Source organism: Drosophila obscura, unplaced genomic scaffold (genome assembly GCF_018151105.1).
Source record: "Drosophila obscura isolate BZ-5 IFL unplaced genomic scaffold, ASM1815110v1 contig_18, whole genome shotgun sequence".
Classification (NCBI taxonomy): domain Eukaryota; kingdom Metazoa; phylum Arthropoda; class Insecta; order Diptera; family Drosophilidae; genus Drosophila; species Drosophila obscura.
Window position 1 is genome coordinate 289,430 of NW_024542767.1, and position 23,377 is coordinate 312,806.

General features: G+C 44.9%; 1 protein-coding gene across 1 annotated transcript; it reads left to right on the forward strand.

The window, feature by feature from the left end:
- The first annotated feature begins 1,005 nt into the window (after positions 1–1,005).
- LOC111075042 (protein singed) lies at positions 1,006–18,927 on the forward strand. The gene is made up of 6 exons (XM_022368108.2): positions 1,006–1,578; positions 14,238–14,537; positions 15,775–16,195; positions 16,275–16,844; positions 16,936–17,184; positions 17,255–18,927. Exons 2-6 carry the CDS (start codon positions 14,297–14,299, stop codon positions 17,346–17,348), a joined length of 1,575 nt encoding a protein of 524 aa, XP_022223800.1. The 5' UTR covers positions 1,006–1,578; positions 14,238–14,296; the 3' UTR covers positions 17,349–18,927.
- The last annotated feature ends 4,450 nt before the right edge of the window (positions 18,928–23,377 follow it).

The window sequence follows — 23,377 nt, forward strand, 5'->3', positions numbered from 1 at the left end:
ACCTCCCTTCCCAATTGAAGTGACGGTGAAATCCGAGACTGTGGACCACCAGACCATTCCGCTCAGATGGTTGAGAGGTTGAGGTCCGAAAATAACGTGCAACATCCAATAAAAAGCAGCAGCGGCGCTAATGCCAAGTGCATCCAAGAGTTATCAGAGCATGCAGGACCCAAGGCATGCCTCGCCTCAGTCGTTGCATTAGCTGTAAACCAAGCTGCGTGGCGACAAAGACGCGTCGTTTGGGTGGCCAGCACACCATCCGGCCACCCCCTTCTAAGTCCCGATACGGCCAGCAATTAAATATAAAATATAAAAGCAATGCACTTAAGTTATGCACATTTCCTTTGTCCATGCACCGTTACGATTTCAAATCTCGCGCGAAAGTTAACAGTCGCTTTGCACTGTTCTTTAGCAGTGGCATGTTAAGGTTAAAGCTGCTCTCTCTGTTTCTTTGTCTCTGTTACTCTCTCTCTCTCGACCCTGTGATGCGCATTGTTGCTATTGCTGGCCTGGCTATTGAAATCTGCCAGATTTACAATTCTGCCGCTGCACTCTGCTACCAGATAAGCCAAGCGACAAGTGTTGCCAAGTTAGATTTTTTCCCTTATGGTCTAGCTTTTTTCACAGTCATATGACGGAAAATAAGTAAAAACAGCGGGAAATTTCAAATTTTATTAAGCTAGAATTTATGGTTTATCAGCATCAGTGCACTTCCATCTCTTTTTAGACAGTCCTATCTTATAAAAGTGGAGCGGAGGAAGATTATTCTAAGAAAAAAGTTCGTGAAGTGCTATTAGAAAGCAACCTACCAGTTCATGTCAAATCTAATGGAATGAACAAAACAAAGTGATGAACAAAATATGTGTAACAAAATGGAGTTGTGGCTACAATATTTATTGGCTATTTCCAGTCCATCGGTTTTCTGAAAAAGAGAACGCAATCTGGCGGGAAACCGCATCACTGCCAGCACTGGTGGGCCACTACAAATAGCATGGACTGGCTCGCAACGGGTTTCATTTCAAGTTCAAAGTAAGTCGTGAGCGGTTCTTTTCCAACACGGAGCTTCCATTGTGTTGCGCGCATGCGTCTCTCTCAGCCAATTTGAAATCGTGAAAAATCCTTCTGCCATACCACCACTACACACGTACACAAACGCGCAGACACTTCCATACGCAGCATCGGCAATTCTGTCCCTGCGAAGAAAAAGCAAATTAAGAATTAAACGCTGCCTGTGATTTGTTTACGTTTTTTTTTCTTGATTTTTTGTATTGTGCGAGTGTGAGCTCACGGATTCGTGGAGACAACTGCCTGGAAGTGAATAAATAAGAAGAAGGGTGTGGACAGACAGAGACAAACGCAGGAACGCACGAAAAGACACACACACACACACGGGCAAGCAGACCGGCAAAAAGCAGCCGAAAAAGAGAAACGACAAAGAGAGTGCAAAATATAGAAAAGGTCGCGCGGCGCCGGTTCTTTAACCCAAGGATAATCGAATCAAGCGAATCGGTAATTAAGCCGGAATCAAGATCATCAGATCAACAGCCAGGAGGAGACCAGCCAGGAGCCACATAGAAAGTAAGTGGAATTCCTTTTCAGCAGCGGACCATGCCCAAAGATGGCCAAAACTACTCTCTCGCTCTCTCAGTCGTGCCCCTCCCCTCCCACCACACTCCACACCGCTCCACCCTGTCGACATCTTGTGTAAATTAGACAAGAGGCTTTGCGGAGACTGCTCCATTTCCAGGTGTAAGCAGAGTAGGCAGTAAGCAGTGTGGCTTGGACTGCTTCGCCCTGATCTACTCTGCTCTTCTCTGCTCTGTGCCTCTTGCAAGTCATAAAATCTATGGCAGTTGTCGGTTTGCTTCTCTGCGCCTCTTTTTGCGCCTGCTTCGCTTTACGGTTTCCAAACTCCCTCCCTCTGCTTACTGCTTGTACGCTTTAGTGGCTCCCCCAGAGGCAAGCTCCACCTTGTTTCGACTGCGGCTGGTGCTGGTGTCTAGCTTGTGCTAGCTGCTGCTGCTGCTGCTGCTGTGGCATTGTCTTGTGGCGGCTCTGCCACTGCCTCCTCACTGCTGCTTATTTTTCCAACCGGCTTTTGGCTGGCTAATTGCCTTGACATTGGCATTCAATGCCTTTTGGCTCCCTCTCTATCTCTTTCTGTCTCTCTCTCCTCCGACTCTCCTTGCGCGCTCTCTGTGCTCTCTCTCCCGCTCTCTCGACTCGTTTCAATCATTCAAGTTCCAACTATAAACAGACATAAACACGCAGTCACCTTGCCACCAGCCCGTTTCTGTCTCGCGACCCACCGTTGTCTTAATCTATGCCTGCTTCTCCTCCTCCTCCTCCATCTCTTCTATCTCTCTGTTTAACTGTTATTTTCCTTCTTAAGTTTCTTTCTTTCGAGGCGGCGGCGGTGGCTTCGCCTGTTGTTGTTGCTCTTGTTTATGTTTTCTCCTGTTTTCATTTCTTTGTTCTATGCACACAAAATTCGGCTGTGCGTTGTGTGTGTGTGTGTGTGTATGTATCCGCTATTCCTGTCAATCGGTCCCTGGATGCGCGCAGGGCGTGTGCTTTATTAGACAGAACAGAGCGAATCGTCCCCCAACTGCGACAGCGACGCTGACGCCAGCGCCGACGCCCCGGCATTTCACCGCTGCTGCTGCACAGTGGTCCAAATTGAGAGTAAATGTAATCTGAAACTTGGCAAGTAACAAAATGTTCATTCTGGTCGAGAGCAGAGCCGTTCAGCAGACTCGCCAGACTCGTAAATGCTGAATAGACAAAAAAAATTCGGTTCGATGGTGCCGCTGGCTCCCCCACCCCCAAAAAAGCAGAGATAAGAACCTGCCATTGTGTCTTTTTTGCTGTGTACCCAAACAATCATGCCAAAAGTATAAATATTTTTGGCATATTATTGTACTTCATGCAGGGAAATAGGGAAATGAGAGTAGCAGCATTATGCGAAATTTACCAAACGGAAAATTCAATTAAATCTGTCTGAAAATATGTCTGCCATCTCTTCTCTGCTCGGTCTTCGAAACGGTGGTGTGGGTAGAACTGACGGCATGCAGGCCAGGCCCATGGTGTTTTCCTTTTGTTTTGCGTGCGTTTGTGTTTCTGCTTCATCGCCCATTCTTCCCGCTGTCCTTTGCTGCCCTGGCCTGTCCTGCCCTGCCCTATCCCACCCCATCATCGAATGGGCAAATCAATAATTTTCAATGAGGATTTTGCATTTAACGCCGGACGGACGCAGGCGGTATTAATTAGTATGCCAGGAGCGGAATGCATATAAAAAGGGGGAGCGATACGTATACATATACATATGTATACAAAATGCAGCCATATACAGCAACTGAGTCACGTCTCTTTATCTACCTCGTTGTAGCGTCTTCTTCTCTGTCCCTGTCTGTCTTTTGATTCTTTTCATTTTGGGTCTCGGTGATTCGTCTTATGCGGCAGGCGGTAAAGCAGTGTGGAGGGGGGCGGGCAAGGCAATCGAAATGCTTCCGTTGCGCATCGCCGGAAATCAGGTACACAGTCAATGACAACCCCCGCTCCCCGGCACCGTCCCAATCACCTCCACCCACCCTCCAACAGCTCCATCTCGTCGTCACCACCTTCTTCGCTGGCTGCCATGCAACCCGCCCTCCACCCCAAAAAGTGTGTGCAAAATTGTGCTGCTGCCTGCTGCTGAAGCCATTGTTCGCTGCGACAGCGTCTGCTCAAGACAGGTACACTGAGAGAAAAAGCATGCAGCGTTCTGAAATATGGAAATAAGCGTATCAGAAACAGTGCTCTCAGTCAACATTTTAAAGATTTTCGAGGTTTATATTCGCATTGGTAAATTTTTAATTCGAATTCGATTATGTTCAACTTTCTACAGCGCATATTGCAGTATATTATTTTAATATATATTCCTTCCAGATTTACAGCCAAAAATGTTCCTTGTTTCGTTTTTCGTTTCCTCTTTCTTCTTATTTTTCCGTAAGTGCAGTGCTGTAGGAGGACATGGCACCGTATGGTGGCATTACACCCCCGTGTTCATCCGGCTCTCATTTCTTCCACTATGTCTGCTTACACATATGTACAATCATATGTGCGAGCAATATGTACATACATATGTATATTTATATTGTAAATATCTGTATATCTGTCATCAGTTGCATCTGCTGCTGTCTGCTGCTGCTGTCTTCTGTCCTTGAACGCACTTTATGCACAGCGCTTCCCCTCATATGTACTACATTTGGGGGGGTAATGTGTCGTCTGGTGCGATATACATACATAAGTATATACATACATATATGGGAATGCCGTTTATCAAGTCAAACTATTTATATCCCGCTTATGAAAATGTATTCCTTACATGTTTATATTTCTATATTTATGCAACAATGGAGTTCACATTTCTTTGTTCGATTGCAAGTGTTTGTTCTCCTATCGCTCTCTTTTCTCCTCAAATTTCTCCCTCTCCTGCTATCTGTGGCTGAGTCACACGGGCGCACAGGCGTTGCTCCTTTTTCTTGTTGACTGGGTTTCGCTTTCAACAAACAGAACCAGAGCCCAGTCCTGTCCTGTCCCTGTCCCTGTCCTGTCCCTGTCCTGGTTGCCCTGCCCTGCACTCACTTGCTGCTTCATGATTCATGTCTGCTGTGTGCTGCTGCTGCTGCTTCGTTTCCTGCCAACCAAAACACACACACACACACACATGCATACATACATATATCAATGCATTATCAATGCAAATGAGTTGGGGTGGCGGGGGGATTGGCTATAGATTGTGATACTTCTCGTATAAGGCGCCGCCGCCCGACTGTCGTCGGTGCTGGTTGCAGTTTGCAGTTGCCTCCTTTTCGGTTCTTACAAATACAAACAATTGATATGCTCTCATCTGGGGGATTGGAGAGCATCCATCTGGGACTGGGGCTGTGACTTGGGACTGTGACTGTGACTTGGGTTCCTCCCCGATGGGTTCAATGCTCTTTCAGAGCATATCGTCATCAACGTTTCCGTTCGACCGCCGATAAAAAGGCCAAGCCATAAAGTATATGGAAATAAACTGAAATAATCACAAATACAAAAGAAGCAGCAGGAAAAACAGATATCGAGAGGCGCGCGCTTTAAGTGGCCTTTTGTCGTTGGAGGAGGAGATCAGTCGAGGGAGGGAGGGTGTGAGGCAGGAGGCGCATGCCACGCACACACACAAATGTAAGTGCTGGTTTTGGTAGATAAACTTGTTGCAGCCACAGGCACAGACAGGGGGCAGGCAGAGCAGCCAAACCGCAACCAGATGCCAAAGATGCTTTTGGGTGAAGTGAGACTCCTCGAGACAGACAGGAGTGTGTGCACCTCCACTGTGGTATTCAACTGGTCCAGCTGGTTGTCAAGTGAGACATAAATGCCATAAAAGACAGGCCCAGGTCAGGCCCAGGCCAGGCCAGGCCTGGACAACGTCTTGGGGCGCCGCTACCGGCGCTACCACTCTCCGCCGTACTTTCCCAGACGATAGACAATCGACAAATTTCCGCCGGAGAAGCGGAATTCTAATTGCTAATCCTTCTTTCATTCTTCAGCGCCTCTTGAAAACTATTTGAGGGAGGGAACAACTGGGAACAACGTTGTAAGGGGGCAGAAGTGTAAACTCTGAGATAGTAATAATAGTAATACAAAACACAATTAAATATGTATTAAATATTCGGCTATTTAACACAAACAGAGTGAAATTAAATAGAATTTAATTTTGTTTAAATATTAATATATATTAATATATCTTAAAATACATTTTAAATACGAGCCATATTTAATCTAAATAGAAAAACATCTACAAATAAATATAAATATATTACAGTTGTATGGGAAATATTTAAGTTAAATATGAAATACATTCAATGTAGCATAAAATAAATTTTTAATTTAGATATGAAATATATTCAAATCAAATATTTTCATATTAATGGTAAAATGTACAATGTACAAAAATAGGTAACCAATTTTTTTTTTTTTTTTACAATTTTCACACTCTGAGCAAAAGTATTGGCATTCATTTTGGAAATATTAAGTTTTAGTACTAAAATTTCTGCGCTTTTTTCACTGTGTATATGAGGCTGTTCTTGACTCCAAACGAACTCAAATTTTCTTAATACATACTAAATCAATGCTGCAGCTCTTCTTGCTCTTATTCTCTTTATTCTTCGGTGGAACGAATTCTTGATTATTATTATTATTATGCGTAATTCTCCTAGCGAAGAAATCCAAATTGGAATTGGGGAACGGAACCCAGAGCTCAATCCATGTTTGATCTCAGATCTTCGGAATGTCTGATGTTCGCTGAATGAAATTGAATGTCGAATGATTTAAGGCGGGGAGGGCTACTCTCCTCATTCTTAACTCATTTCAAATTCGAATTGAACTCATATCGAATCCATTCAATCTGGAAGCAATGCCGCCACCCTGCCTCCCAAACATTCTCCTACGTCTCTTCGTGCTTCCAGAGACCGTTGCGCGCGCCTGTGGGGCATTTTTCAGAAATCTATGCGGCGCGTCGCGGCAGCTGCTATGCAATTTGCTTTGACTCCGACGTGGAGTCCACTCCACTCCACTCCACTCACAATATTTATGCGCATTGTTATTATGTATTGAAAATGCGAACAAATTATTAATGTGCATGCCATTCGAGTTGGGTTGGGGGGTGGGGCACGGGACGGGAGGGTACGGTACGGCACGACTCACCACACCGTGTGGATGGTTACCATTTTCCCCCATTTGACTTTCCCGCGCTATCTGCTGCTGCTGCTGCTGCTGGTGCTGCTGCTGTCGGCGTCCATATAATTGGCGCATAAATCATTTTACCAGCTTTGGCCAAGAGCGAGCAGAGCACACTGCTCCGAGCAGCGGTAATTTCAGTGTTGCCACAACAACAGCCAGCGAGCCAGCGAGCCAGCAAGCGAGCAATCGGGCGATCGAAGACCGTTAACTGTTTTCAGTGCTTGAGATACATTTGTATCTACCCAAACACAGATGGTTATTTGTTGGATCGGATCATCGCTGCTATAGAGAGTGTCGGTGCATTCAATAAACCAAACATCAACTTAATTGTAGACTATCCCCAGCCCACCCATCCACCGCCCGCTCCTCTCCTTGCCATAATCCCCGATTGGAATGAAAAACCCGAAACCGTTTTGTCTCTGTCTCCTCATCTTTTTTTTCGTTTCGTCTCGTTTCGTTTTTTTCGTGGCTTTCATTGATTTCTCTATTTGAAATCATTTCATTTCATTATTGATTTTGATTTTTTGATTGCTTTGGCCAACGCTCAACTGTAAATTGCAGCGTGGGGGTGGGGGGAGCTCGGATCGGATCGGTGACCGGCGCTCGATCGCGCCTACATCGTAAAATTTTTGGGGATTCCGTTGGACAGCCGCCCAGCAGCTCAGCTCCATCTTCATCTTCAGCTCCAACTTTATCAACTCTAAACCACATTTACATGACAAATAAAACCAAAAGAAAAAAGAAGCAGCAAAGAAGCTTCCAGCGAATGCTTCTCGAACGACAGCCAGCGCCAGCGCTGTTCTAACGGTTATTTTGATTTTTTGGCAGCTTCCAAGCCACCAAAAGCTAAATAAAAGCAACAAAAAAAACTTACTGTCTGCTGTCCACCCCAGCGATCTAGAGATGGTCAAATGTAAGCACGAAAAACCCACACCCACTCGCTGCTCAGACTAAGTTTGATTTTTAGCAATTGATTTGGTTTTAAAAACGGTGAGGAGAACGGCGGTACTGGGCCTGCTCTTTAGTCCATCTCTAGTTTTCCCATCAACGCAACTCCCCCCCCTGTCTCTGTCTGCTCCGTCCTCCGTGGGTGTGTGTGTGTGTCGCTTGAACTTTTACTTTTAAAGCTGCCTTCTGCGGTCTTTGTCGCCCGCTCTCTCTCTCTCTCTCTCTGCTGTGTGTGTGGATGCCTCTCTTCGCCTGCGCTTGGTAGCCTGAAAATTGGTCGCGTAATAATTGATTACTGCACTTGTTTTGGCGCTTTCTAAAATGCAAAAGAAAAGCTCTCCACCAGCGATGGGGGTAATTATAAAACAATTGGAAAGGTGACTACCGCCCCGCCCCATTTGGATGACTAGATGGACTCTGAATGATGACAAATGATCGCCAGTTAAAGCCAGAGCAAAGCAGTTGATTTTATTGTTAATTGAGTTGTGCGGTTTCTGTGGCTACTTACTGCAGCTGCTGTTGCTGCTGCTGCTGCTGCTTCTGCTGCTTCTGCTGCTGCAGCAGCTCTTTTAAGGCTTCATTATTCATTATGGGGGAGGGGGGGAATAAACGTTTGATACTATGTATAGCTGTGCTGCTGCACGATGTAAATTTCGTATGTAAATTCCGTAAACCGCAAAGAAAGTTGTTTTCTTTTGTTTTCATTTTTGCGACCGCAAAATGTTTTATAAATAACGAGCTTGAGGCAAAGGCCATGTCGCCCCAAAGGGAGAGGTAGGTGGGCGAAGGGAGGGGGAAATGCTCTTTGCATTTCACTGTGCCACAACTCAAGTATCTGCAGCTCTCTGGCATCTCTCCATCATCATCATCATCATCAGTCTGTTGCGCCGCATTCTTGACATCCATAAAAATCTGCAACACGATGCACACAATGCAACGCTTGAGAGCGCGTGCGCGCGTGCGTTCGCTTGCAGCAGCAGCAGCAGAGACGGCGACGGCGTCAGGGGAGAAGAAAACGAGAAAGAAAGGCGTTAAAGGCCATGCTGGCCGAAGTTTGGATACCCTTGCGGATCAAATAGTGTATATCTAATTTATGAAAATTCATGAATACAAATTTTGTTCAACCCTCTTATCGGGCTTTGGCCCAAGCCTTATTTTCTATAACTTGTGCAAAATTATTCATAAAATCCTACTCGCTCTCCTCATGATACCCAGGAGGAACCATGAAGCAGAAACTGGAGAAACAGAGATGTTGCAGTAGCAAGCACAGAGAGCAAAAATACGGCAGGTGCTCGTGGACTGTGGACTCTGTGGACTTTGTGGATGTGTGCACAAAATGTTTCTATTCTGCTGTCAGAGGAGCTCGCTCGCTCAAGCTTCAAGTGCGGTCCAGAGGCAGAGGTACAGAGGGAGAGAGACAGAGGGGGCCTAGAGAGGAGGCCTCTCCTGGCCTGCTAATGTCTTGTTAGACCATTGTACACTAGTGTGTGTGTATTTTTAGAACGCTGAGGCTTTTGTGTGTGTGCTGCTCCATTTGCTGCTGCATTACAGTAAAATATACCGTATGTTGCAACATATTTGGGCCTGAATCCTCCACAGTTGTTGTTCGCCAATGCTGTTTTGAGCAATCAAAGCAAGAATATCTTTGTGGAAATGGTGCAAAATCAGCCAACGTGCACCGTGAATTTATACAGAATGAAATTGAGCGAAACAAAAGAATCCTTTCAGGCTTGCGCTCTTCCAGGCAGCCAGTCTTCCAATAGGAAGGCAGCCAATAAGCAGCCGAAGCTGGCCGCCGCCCAACTGTTCAACAGATCTCTTTGTATTTTTTAATGTTTCTACAATTATAACCTGTGACCTGTGGCTCCTTTGAGCTCTTCTTCAGGCAAACTTGACCGGCAAGTGTATCTAATATGTACATATGTACTGTGCATGCTTGGAGAGGTGCAAATAGTAAACTACTTTCAGCTGTGGAGCATCCATAAATTTAATCGAAAGCTCAAGAAGTTGCACTACAGCTGGCAGCTGGCTGCTGGAGGCTGCTTTGGAGCTCAGTGATCTGTGTTCGCATTGTTCGGAGTGCGACTGCGTTTATCAGTGGGTACCGTTATCATTAACAAGCCACCAGAAGCCAGCCAGCCAGCCGCCGCGTCTGTGTGGTAGTGGCGGCAGCGCCGCACGCATGAGAGCGAAACACACGCAAAATAAAATCAGGTTGTATGCCGCCAGTGGGGTGAGTGAAGAAAGAGGGAATGGGTGGGTAGGGGGGGTATGTAGAGGCAACGGCGCATTTGGTGAAAGGTGCGCTGGATGCGATAAAGCGCTTCCATCATATTTTACATTTTCGTAATTTGCTAAAAGCACACACCACACACACACACACACACACATCACACACAATCTCACGCACATGTAGTCGAAGTCGCAGTCGCAGTCGAAGTCTCGCAGTCGTAGTGGTGTGTGTGTGTGTGTGTGCGTGTGCAATTTCATTTAATTAGATTGCGTTTTAATAATGCCAACACAAATAAGGAGCAGAAGAGGGAGGGAAAGAAAGATATAAAAATACATACATACAGCTGTGGCATAAATAATAGCACCATGACACTCAACTTTCTGTATTAAAGGATTTTGTTTAAACAGTGGTATTAATGAACGGTTTAAGAACTAATATATATACTTTAGGATGTAATCTAATGTTTCCGAAAGCAATAGTTTGTATTGCAGACTTCAAACGAAAATTATCAAAAAAAAAAGGAATTATTCAAGAATTTAGGCGGCAACAAAAATAGCACTGATTTCCAAAAATAAAAAAAATACAACTTTAAAAGAAGCTTTCCAAATTTTTCATTAAAGTAGGTTACTTTAGTTGTATTCAAAGGTTAATATTTTGTTATAAAGCCTTTGGAAGCAACCACAGTGTTCGCTCTTGTCATGAAAGTTCACCTCATTTTCGGATCTTTCCTGGGAGATATGGCTCCACCAATAATGCCTGATACCCCAAAGATCAATATTGTTCCTTGGATTCGTATTAGAAACATATTTTTTAGCTTTAGCGCAAAGATTTTTCATTGTGTTCATACCTGGCGACTAAGCAGGCCAATGCATTACATTAAATGCACTGATCTCGAACCACCTTCGAGCTTCCTTGCTGGTCTGTTTTGGATCATTGTCCTGATGGCAGACACAAAACAACGGCATTTCCTATTCCATATAAGGCAGCATCATTGTTTTCTAATATTTTAAAATAGACATGTTGATCCATCATCTATTTGTGCCATGTATTGGACCACCTCAATAATACGAAAAGCATGCCCATGCAATGATATTTATCCCTGAGTGTTTAATGGTTTTATATATTAGCCAGGGGTTTTTATTCTGCATTAGGTGTCGTCATACAAAAGATCAAGAGCCTTTCCAAAAAAAAAAAATTTGACTTTCTTCGGACCACATGATGTTTCTTTGGGACAACTCCAGTGCTATTTGCATACTGCACTAACTTTGCCCCATGGCTTTCTTTCTCAAGGGGATTTTTCCTCGGACTTTTGGCACTTAATTTATGTTCTTATATGCAAGAACTAACTTTGCTCATCCTTAGCGATTTTTTAAGATCCTTTTTAAGCTCTGGACGATTTATAAGGGTCCTTCTTTCTCTCATCAAGCAGTAGTTTGACCGGAAATGGCGGTATCGCGGCTTTTATTCCATGTGTTTTTTGTTGGTTGCATGTTTTAAAGCATTGCAAGTCATTTTAGTTGATCAACCAACAATTTGCTTCACCTTAAGATAGGTGTCTCCTTCTGAAATAAAAGTTTTGATCCTCTTGCTTTTTTCTTACCTAAAGTGCTTTCTAAGGCCCAAAACTACTTTTATTTTGTTAAGTTCTTGCCACAATCAATCTAAGACACCGAGTTTTAATTTATTTAAGATCATAAAATATCAAAAAGCTCGGAAAAGTAAAAGTTTTTATAAAAAACCTATTTTAGTGCTATTTTTGTTGCCGTCCTATTTCGCTTCTTTTATGGAAAATGGTCTTTAGTAATAAGAACCGTTAGGAATTTGAGAGTAAGCACACTTCTATCAGAGAGGGGACATGTAAACCTAATTGATATTATAGTCAAGGGCAAAATATGTTGGTTAGAGATCAGGCTTTGAAACAATAAAGTCTGTGGTACCAAACAGTGCTATTATTTCTGCCGCAACTGTATATGATCATACCTATGTATGTGTGTGTGTGTGCATGTGTGTATGTGACTCCGATATTGATAGCGTAATTTAATTGATTTGCGAGCAGAGCAAAGCAGCGCAGAGCAGAGCAGAGCAGCACAGCATTAGCAGAGAGACGAAGAAGACGCAACGGCAACATTAGCAGCAGCAGCACAGGCAGAGGCAGAGGCAGAGTAACAGCTTCTTGACCAAGCAGTGGACAGTAGACTGGAGGACGGACTGCTTGCATTTGTTACGCTTGGCAGAGACTTGTGCCTGCCAGACCATTTGCAGTAATTGGCGCTGCTGCTGCTGTTGCTGCTGCTGGTGCAACGGTGCCTGGGCTAACTGTTTGTTTTGCCTTTCCTTCTTTCGCTCATTCTCTCTCTCTCGCTCTCTCTCTCCATTTATTTGAGTATCTCTCCTAATTGCTTGAGGACGTCTGCAGTCACAGTCTCGGGTCTAACTGATTCTGTTGACAGCTGACGTGCTGACTCTTTACATACCCCTCTCTCTCTCTCTCTTCCCCCTCATCCCCCAGGGTGTTGCATGCATAATTAATTGTGATTTGTGTGGAAATCGTTTCTTAAGTGTCCAACAATTAATTTTCCAGCGAACATGTTTGAAATCGCATTTAACATGAAAACGAATTATGAAACGTTGTCGGCAAGGGGAAGAGGTTGCGGCAAGGGGTAGGGGTGGAGGGTGCTGACCCATGCACCTGCTCATCGATGGGCTTAAAGCTGACGCAGCAGCGGACAGTGGGGTGCGGGGGGTCCACCCAAAAGACATACGTAAATATATGTACATATGAACATACGAGTAAAGAGACACTCGCGTAATGCGACAATCATTTTGTTTCGTTTTCATTTTCGTTTTCGCTTAGCATTTCGTTTTTTGATGTTTATCTGGCATCTGCGATTTGCCTCTGTGGGGGCCAACGCCCCGTGGTATGTCCCATTCGGTGCCATTTTGTGTTTGTTTATTTTCTTTTATTCCAGGAGCCAACGCCTAGAAATGGAAACGGCAATGGAGGAGTTGCCGTCGCCGTTGCCGTCGCCGTTGCCGTTGCCAGTCACGCTTTTTATCTCTCCCTTTTTGAGAAATTAGAATGCAAAATCCAGCAGTCCGTCCGCCCACACAAACGCACACCACACACACCACACACTACACACACATACTCGTTCCACACCTCGTTAAGCCTTTTCCTTCCTCTGGCTTTCCTTTCCCTTCCACTCCTTTCATTTTATTTATTGCCTGCGCCTGCCTTGGCCGCCATCTTTTTATGGTAGTTGTATTTTTTGCTGTTGCTGTTGCTGGTTTGTTCTGTTCTGTTCTTAATTTATGTTTAGCGTTACTTTTTGTGGCTTTCTCGCCGCTTGTGGCTGCTGACTCATCCGCCGTGGCGATTCATAAGCTCTGATTAGCAGGCACGCGTGCTGCTGCCGCGTCACGCTAATGAGTTGTTGCTTTTGGTGTTAGTGGTGCTGCTGGTGCCGCTGCTTCTGCTGCTGCTGCACCTCTGCAATCATCTCGTGCCATCTCTCGCACACACACACACACACACAGAAACCTGTGATAGACACTCCTCTCAATTATTATCTGGTGGCATCTACTGTCGCCTCACTCCTTGACACTCCTGGAATCATTTGGTGCCATCTCCTTTCGTCCCACACTTGCAAATCAAAGCGTTCATGTCATCTCCTTTCTGCCTAAACACCTGTGTATTCTCGCTCTCTCTCGCTCTCTCTCTCTCTCTCGATATATCGATAGACAGCTGATTGAATTTGAATTGAAATTTGAATTTATTGAAGCTCAAAAGTTGGAGTTGAAGTTGGAGCAACAGGCCGAATAGGAGATGGAGGTGCTGAAGCGGCTCAGCGACATGTGTCGCCATGTAATGCAAATGTTATCTGCATTTCCTGTTGGACTGCAGCATGGATCGACATTGAAATGAATGGCAGGCACAGGCGCAGGCATACAGGCAGGGAAATCTCGATGCACTGGCAGTCGTCGTCGTCGTCGTAGTAGTCGTCCCCTCCTCCCATTTGGCATGCATGGGGCACACATGGAAATGGCAGACAGAGTCCCTGACAGCCAGTCGAGACAACACATAAATCTTGCACGCACACTACTACGATGGAGCCAAGCCTGTCTCCCTCTCTCTCCCTCTCTCTCTCTCTAAAGCCCACTCCCCTTCCCCTTTGTGACAAAATGGTCATCAATCATGTGGGAAGGGGGGTTTGGGGGCATTACCTATAATTTTACATAATTAAACATATCATAATCAATGCTCTCCCCCATTATATTGCTCTGCTTGCAGGCACCGAGAATCAGCTCGTCCGAAGAAAAGACGACGACGCGACGGCCTTACCTAACCACATGGCTCCAATAAGCACCATGAACGGCCAGGGCCTGGTCCAGGGGCAGGTCTGCGAGCTGAACCACAGCAACGGGGACATCATATCACAGAACCAACAGAAGGGCTGGTGGACCATCGGTCTGATCAATGGCCAGCACAAGTACATGACTGCGGAGACCTTTGGCTTCAAGTTGAATGCGAATGGAGCCAGTCTGAAGAAGAAGCAGCTGTGGACCCTCGAACCCTCCAACACCGGTGAAAGTGAGTATCAAACGAACAACGAAATGATGCTTATCGATAATTGGCCTTATCGATGACAATCGGCCACAGAACACGCGTCACGTGCGATTATCTACCGAACGAGATAAGTCCGTCTGCTAATGCCCGACTGCCGGAGTGATTTTTCTTTCACCTTTTTGCTTGCTTTTGCCATTTATTGGGAGTAGCAAAGTGGCAACAATTTGCCTCCTGCCACTGCAGCTGGCTGCTGCTGCTGTTCGCCTCATTAGCTTCCAAACTTGAAATCAATTGCTAGCCATAATCACTGGCATCTTCTTGCCACAGTTTGTGGCGTCTCTTGTGCTGCCCTGTTGCACTTTCCACTGCATTCGGGACACAGCCATGCGCTCAGAGAATTGGGATTGGGATTGGGATGATGCTTAGCCCCCCCTCTGGGACCAAGGAAATGTGGAAACTAAAATACCATTGAAATGATCGCTCTGCAGAGGGTATTCAAAATTCGGCACACCGCATACAAATAATTCCGAATGTTGTCCATGCTGTTACTTGCAACATAAATCATTTGAGGGGCCGCACCGCACCAGCACACACACACATGAACGTTGGACATTGGACATGGAGAAACAATTCCAGTTGCTGCACTAATTTGACGTGCTGCAGAAGAAAACAAAGCGCCTCACGAATTTGGCATCATTTATCAAGTTGCAGGCAGAAGAAAGCTCGGGAAATTGGATTTGGGATTGCATTTGGCTGTGGCTTTGGCTTTAGCCTTTGGCTGTGATTGTGGACAGCAATTACAATTAAAGCCAGGATTGCAACTGGTTTTTTTTTGTTGATACTGCTGCTGCTGCTGGTCGTTGCCACTGGTCGTGGCAATTAATAAAGATTTTCTATAATGCCAGAGAGCCATAAGTCATCTGGAATTCATTCCGAGCAGCAGCATCGTATCCATTAAAATAGCTTCCAACCAAATTGAAAATGGCTTAATAGATAATAACACTCAAAATGAATGTGTCGCTTGGAAAGCGAAACAAATTGCTATGCAATCGATGCCATATAACCCTGGAAGCAACAGGTAAAGTTTGGTCAATGGATTTAGCCCTAGGACTAGCCAGTATATATATTATTATAATGTTGGGGCAGGGGTAGAAGGAAGGTTCCTCCATCCATTGTAGCCTGCCTAAAGCTGCGTATTTTTTGATCACTCATTCCACAATCCTTTCACTCACTTCGTTATTGTATTCCTTTCCTTCGGCAGGTATTATCTATTTACGATCTCATCTGAACAAGTACCTATCGGTCGATCAGTTTGGCAACGTGCTGTGCGAGAGCGAGGAGCGGGACGCGGGCAGCCGCTTCCAGATCAGCATCAGCGAGGATGGCAGCGGCCGTTGGGCGCTGAAGAACGAGTCGCGCGGCTACTTTCTGGGCGGCACGCCCGACAAACTCGTCTGCACGGCCAAGACGCCCGGTGGCAGTGAGTTTTGGACAGTACATTTGGCTGCACGGCCGCAGGTCAATTTGCGTTCCATCGGACGCAAGCGGTTCGCGCATCTGTCAGAGTCGCAGGACGAGATCCATGTGGATGCCAATATACCCTGGGGCGAGGATACGCTCTTTACTCTGGAGTTCCGGGCCGATGAGGGCGGGCGCTATGCACTGCACACGTGCAACAATAAGTGAGTAGCAATATATAGCACCCATCCTGATGATCCTCCTCGATATTCAATATTAAATGCTCAATACTCTATCGCGCAGATATCTGAATGCCAATGGCAAGCTGCAGGTTGTGTGCAACGATGACTGCCTGTTCAGTGCCGAATATCATGGCGGACATTTGGCGCTGCGTGACCGCCAGGGCCAGTACTTGTCGCCCATCGGCTCCAAGGCTGTGCTGAAGTCTCGCTCCTCGACGGTGACGCGCGACGAGCTCTTCTCGCTGGAGGACTCGCTGCCCCAGGCCTCGTTCATTGCAGGCCTCAATTTGCGCTATGTGAGCGTCAAGCAGGGCGTCGATGTGACGGCCAACCAGGATGAGGTCGGCGAGAACGAGACATTCCAGCTCGAGTACGATTGGTCGGCGCATCGCTGGGGCCTGCGCACCACACAGGATCGGTACTGGTGCCTCTCCGCCGGCGGCGGCATCCAGGCCACCGGAAATCGACGCTGCGCCGACGCATTGTTCGAGCTGATTTGGCATGGCGACGGTTCGCTCTCGTTCCGGGCCAATAATGGCAAGTTTTTGGCCACCAAGCGTTCGGGCCATCTGTTTGCCACCTCCGAGTCCATTGAGGAGATAGCCAAGTTCTACTTTTACTTGATCAATCGGTGAGCATTTGCCATTTGGATCCCACCCCTACCACACCCCACCACACACCACTGATGATTGATATCCATGCGATCTATGCGTGTTTTGCAGGCCCATTCTGGTGCTGAAGTGCGAGCAGGGATTCGTCGGCTATCGCACGCCCGGCAACCTCAAGCTCGAGTGCAATAAGGCCACCTACGAGACCATTCTGGTGGAGCGCGCCCAGAAGGGGCTCGTCCATCTGAAGGCGCACAGCGGCAAATATTGGCGCATCGAGGGCGAGAGCATCTCTGTGGATGCCGATGCGCCAAGCGATGGCTTCTTCTTGGAGTTGCGCGAGCCGACCAGGATCTGTATTAGGTTAGCTTGCCCATCCTTATGTTGATGATTGATTCTAATGGCAGTTTTCGTTCTCTCCCCATTTCCATAGGTCGCAGCAGGGCAAGTATTTGGGCGCCACCAAGAACGGAGCGTTCAAGTTGCTCGACGACGGCACCGACTCGGCCACCCAGTGGGAGTTCTAAAGAGAGAGAGAGAGAGAGAGAGAGATGAAGAGAGAGCGTGCTCCAACCAGGAGGCGCATCATCAGTATCACATTTCCAATCCCATGTGCGCAAGAAATGGATCCTAAATAAAGATTTGCAAAAGGAGGAAAACACAAGAACGAGAACGCGAACGAGCGAGTGCGAGAATGGAGCGAGTGTCGAACAGAAGGAAGATAATTTATATATTTATATTCATATATATACATACATGCATATATATACGTATATATATATTGAGAGAGAGGGATTTTTTTTAAACAATCTATTTAGCTTTTTATACGTTTTATACACAAACAAGAAAAACAACAATAACAAATTTTAAGCGTAAAACAAAACAAAAATACAAAGAAGAAAACAAAACTTTGGTCGCGAGTCCTTCCGTTCTAACAGAAATATCAGCCACTAAGCAAAACGAAACTTGAAACTATAAAAAACAAAAACAAAGGTTAAAAAACAATTAAATAATGGTTACGCAAGCACATAAATTACACACCTATATATATACAGACACACATATATATATATAGATTTGATTCGTCAAGCTTAAAGTAAAATTCGAAGATATAAAGGGAATACAGCCCACGAGTAGAAGAGAAAAGCATGTGGGTAGAGGAAGGATGGTAAAAAGTAAATCAACACATATTCCTATAAATTTATTTATATATTTATATATACATATTGATATGAGCAGTAGCACCCCTACCCCCCTATACCTATACCACCACCCTACACCCCCCTACACCAATGCCCTAAATACACAACCAAACCACACACTTATACACACAAGCGCAAACACACTCTCAAGCAAGCAATTTTATTATGCAAAAAAAAAAATTTTTAGACAGTAAGAAGTCCAATAAAAATTAATCTGTAATAAAAGAAGAAATTATTAAAAGAAAAAAAAAATTTCATCTCCAATTACTCTTGGCAAAGGCATCAATCATATCCTTCATACATACATATATCTACATGCATACATACATATATATATATCTATACTATATAGTATACTCTCATGTATTGTATTAGTCTTTTGTTATTTATTTGTGCCAATAATTTGGTTTTTTTTTTGTAATTTCTTTTCTTTTATTTTCACACCTTAAACGTATCTAAAATGGAAAAAAATCCCAATTTAGTTGCTAAATCTTAAAATGGAAATGATGTATGATACATATGAAATATATACATACCATATACATATATACAGGATCCAACAGAAATTTTGCTGGGTCAGTTCTGGGGGTAGAAAGCCTTGGGATTATCAACAGATTATGAAATTCAGATGCTGCTTCACTTCCATTAGATGCTTTGCAAGTTCCTCTCTCTATAGTTTGACTTTTACTTGGCTGTCTGTATGGGAGATTGAAGACTTAATCGAAATATAAATGAAAGGGTGTGTGTGGTCGTTGGAGGGTCTCCCAGCAGGATACTAATTATGATAGCCTCTAAAAAGATGTCTTTAAATTCTTCAAATGTTTCTCTGTCTCTGTTCACCATCTTAATATAAATGGTTTAAGTTTCTTTCCTTTAATTATTAAAAAGGATTTTGTTTTTTGAATTTAGTTTTTAATTTTCCCGCTCCGCTTAACAGCTCACATATATATCGAGTACAAATACTCGATACATTTTTCGATAGTGAAATTCACATATCGCTGGCTGCGGAGTGTGACCAGGTGTACATGCACTACGGTAACACTGCACAGTCAGCTGTGTTTCGGATGCTAATAAAGTCTGTTAATTATTCAAATTGTTGTATGCAATCAAGCAGGAATGAGGAACTAGCGGCACCTATTGTAGCGCTGGCGGAAGTCGATGAGCGCGAACGCGACGACAACATTGGATAAATCCAAACTTGGCGTCAAAGAAACGTAATTAAGATAAATCAATGGTTTGGAGCCTATGCAAATTTCAATAAGTGACTGCTTAAAATGCAGCCATGCAATCGATAGGCTCTATCAATATCGCAAGCGTCTCTGTTTTGAATAACAATTCAAATTATAGTCAACGTTTCTTAATTATTTTCATTGTTTTGGAAATTAAATCTTAAATAAACCGAATATTGATTTTATTGCACTCATATGGGATGTTTTTTTCCCCAGATGGAAATTTATTGAAGCTGCTTACAAAGTTCCAATCAAAATTCCAATTCACTCAGTGACTCAAATAGCATTATGATGCAGAAAAATGCAATAAGCCCAGAAGCTGCAAGCGCCCGATTGACTGGCTGGGCAAGTGATTGGCTTCACATGGAGCTCACATGCCCAGCTAGCCAGCCACACACGGACACACGCGGTATGATCCCCCAGTGATGTGGGGTATAGATTGACGTGGCATGGGATGTGATATGATGCGAGTCCTTCGTTGGCGTCCAACTGCCCCACGTCAGGCAATAATAATTCGCCAGTCATTGACAATGTCGGTGGCATAATGGCCCTCAACTGGCTCTGCCATTGCTGCAAGGGCGCGGACTCGCATCATCCGAACAATGACCCAGGCCCGGACACCTACAATTGTCAGCGTCGTCTAAATGAATGAATTAAGTCAGCCATGTGACATAACTGCAATGGCCGCACGGACTCGGTACACGACCTGGGGACCTGAAGCGAGAGTCGAGTCACACTGCCCTGCCACACTGCCTGACGATACCACACTGCCACTGCCATGGTAGCATCGCCATTGTCATCGCCACCAACAACATCATTGCCACATTTACCACATTGTTTTGTTGCTGTAATTTCCATTGTTAATTTCGCTGAACAGTGGCACGAATGTTGTTATTTCTGAGTGATATTCGCTTGCTAAATATATAACACAGAAAAACATAAACAGCAATTAAGACGGTATATGTTTAAGTATAAATACTATCCTCAGCGTAGATTTACATTTTTCTTTTTTTTTCATTTGAAAATATTTCTTAAAATAAAAGCTCATTCCCGATATTTAAAGCAAAACTTAGTCTTTCTCCTTTTCGGCAATATCAAACCCCATTTTGATAATTTGCTCTAATAAAGAGAATTAATAATGAATTTAATTATACTTAGAGGAAAAACAGTCCGACCATCGTAAATACACAGCAGACAGATACACATACAGACATGCATATAAGCATGGCTTATTCGTGTATATAATTGTCCTGGAACATCATACCAACGTAAACAACAATCGATGCCTTGTAAATAAAAGACTCGGTTCAATGCCCTTTTAGCCCACTGTGCGGCGTTGTTATTGCTGCTGTTGTGATTACGTATTGCACTCGGTGCACAATGGACAACGACGATGACAATGACGCCCGGGCCAAGTTATATGGCACACACGTAGGGCAACTCCAACAGACGCCCCACCCCCATGTCCACGACGACGCTCAAGCACACTCCCATTTCCATTTCCATATCTTCCTCTCTGTCATTTTGCTTGGGCCCAAACGACTTGGCCCAGGACAATGCCGGAATGCAAATGGCAGACGGACGTGGCACGTGGGCGTGGGCCGGTGCACAGCAACACGGCGTGAAAATGCAAAGGACTTATGCAATCACCGGGAGCAGCGCATAGCCGCCAACAACTCGCCAGTGCCAGTGCAGTCCGCCAATTAAGCAACAAAAGGGCACAAGGTGCAGGCCCAGGTCCCAGTCCCTGTCCCATGCTCCATATCCGCGTCCTGGGTAGGCGCTGACTTGGCTTAGATGGCCATTAAAAAGAAGCGAATGGAGCGACGTTGCGAAATGTTTGTGATGAAACGAATGGCCACGGCGTCGGGGTCGGGGTCCACCGCCCTCCCACCCTTCCATACTCCTCTTTCTGTGTAACTTTTCCCCCTCCTCGTCGTTGTTGTTGCTGCTGCACATTTTGCAACAAACTTGCCCACAGCATCGCCGGGGCAGCCAAACGGTTTTGCCAAAGTTACAAACTTTATGGCTCCATTGCTGCCACTGCATATCCCGGCACTCCACTGCGCACTGGTCCGTCCGTCCGTCCGCCGCCATCTCGAGGCTTTCAATTTCCTTTTGCATTTTTTTATTGTTTAGCAAAATGTGTGCAGACGGAAGGACTACTCAAGGCAGCTTTAGGGGCTGGGGGCGGGATCTGGTGCTGGTGCTGGTCCTGGTCTGGGCACCCAACAAGTGGATGCAATGGACGACCTGCCCCAAACGGTGCTCGTTAGCTCTAATGGGTGGCTGGGCATGTGGCGTGGTCTAATTTGCAAAATTGCCATCTGAGGCGACGCCCACAAAAAAAAGTTCACACAATTTTCACTTAATTAGAAATTATATAGTCGCAAAAAATATGTACTCGGATTAAATGGTTTATTATACATACATATTCTGTAAGTGCACAGAAAACTAACTTAAGCATTGTGTGAACTTAATTAAGTAAAAGTTCATAAATAAAAGAACACCTGTGCTCCCCTTCAGGGAACTCCTTCCAAGAACTAGCTTAATATTTCCACAATAAATGTTCTTATAAAGAAAAGATGTAGCACAGAAAATGCAATAAATGAGTGTAAATATAAAAAATTAAATACTCCTTTGGTTAATTGATCGACAAGTCAATTAAATATCGCATAATAGTAGAACAAAAAGGTTTACTTAACTAGAATTTGTCAAACAAATATCCGCTACAAACTATTAGTGAATGTTGTAATTGACATTTCCAATGTAATGTCCATTTCGTCCGTTGTACGAGCTGAATTATTGGACGTAGGTGTCGGGCTGCGGCATGACCACGCCGCAGAAAATATTCAGCACATTCTGCAAAATGCAAATTTTAATAAATTTACATGTATGCATGTACATAGCCTCAAATATGCGTCGAGTTCTTGGAATTCGGTGAACAAAAAACGAAAGCACACAACACCATAGAGCACTCACCGCATTGTAAAAAATGGCAGAATCCTGCATCAAGGCACCGCCGAACAGGCTCTCGCGTAGGAACTCCGTGCGCGTATGTTTAACAGGCGATCATGGCGCAATCTATTAATCAATTGCCGAGCTTTATGTAAAATAAAATACAATTAAAATACTGCGCAAATGCCAACGAATAGTTCCAACCAGAAGAGAAGCCAGAAAGAGCGCGAGAGTGAGATCAGTTATCGATTGGTGAGCGGTGAGTTTCGTTGCTGGGTTGGGTATGGTGGAATTGTTGGTGGTGTGGTGGAAGGGTCAGCAGTGTCGAGAAAGTTGCCAGACCCTGCCAGAGACAAACATGTGTAATAAATTGGCCCTGTCCGTTGTTGAATTGAAACTGCCAATCCAATTAGTTGGGAACTGTGCAAACAAGAGGAGCCGGAGCCTGGTGCAGCAGCTTCCACTCGCATGTGGCTGCCGGGCAATAAAAATGGACACACGGAGCAGAAACAACATGGCGCTGGCAGAAGGCAGCGATCCGGGACACTGGCACAGAAGCACTCACCGATTGTACCGACAACCTGATGCCTTACCCTGCCACCTGCCACCCCTCGGGCCAACATCGGACACTGGGACATGGAAAAACAGCATTTATTCTGCCTTCTGGTTGTACTCTTTGTGTCTTAACTATTTATGAGGTCGAGTTGTTTGTGCAGTTTGATTATTTTGCTAGCAGGCAAGCGGCAGGCGGAGCACCAGCGACCTGTGACTCTTCATAATTCAACGGTAGGAGCTGACAATCCGACCCGGCCATACGGAGACGCACACACAATGAGGGAGGGAGGTGTCAAGGGAGATCACAGTGAGCGTCCGCCAAACGCAACGAGTTTAGTGGATCACTTGATGGAAGGTGCATACAGGTAGACGAGTAGTGAGTATTTGAATATTAATGTACACATTTATGTACATATACATATATGTAAGTATGTTTATGTCTCTGTTTACATGTGCAAGGCACAAAAGGAAACACTCCGCCAAATGAACAGTGTAAATACAAATTTTGGCAAACATACCTACATATATCTTGATTTGTAGCCACAGCTGTGATTTGTCAGTGGAAAGCAAGCAGGGCTTCTGCCAGTGCACATTGCAATTCGCATTTGGCCT

Excerpts from the sequence above, each read along its gene's own strand:
- LOC111075042 (XM_022368108.2), top strand. The coding sequence starts at position 14,297 with ATGGCTCCAATAAGCACCATGAACGGCCAGGGCCTGGTCCAGGGGCAG. Across the intron at positions 16,196-16,274 it reads CTGCACACGTGCAACAATAA|ATATCTGAATGCCAATGGCA; the intron begins GTGAGTAGCAAT and ends TCTATCGCGCAG. Across the intron at positions 17,185-17,254 it reads CCGACCAGGATCTGTATTAG|GTCGCAGCAGGGCAAGTATT; the intron begins GTTAGCTTGCCC and ends CCATTTCCATAG.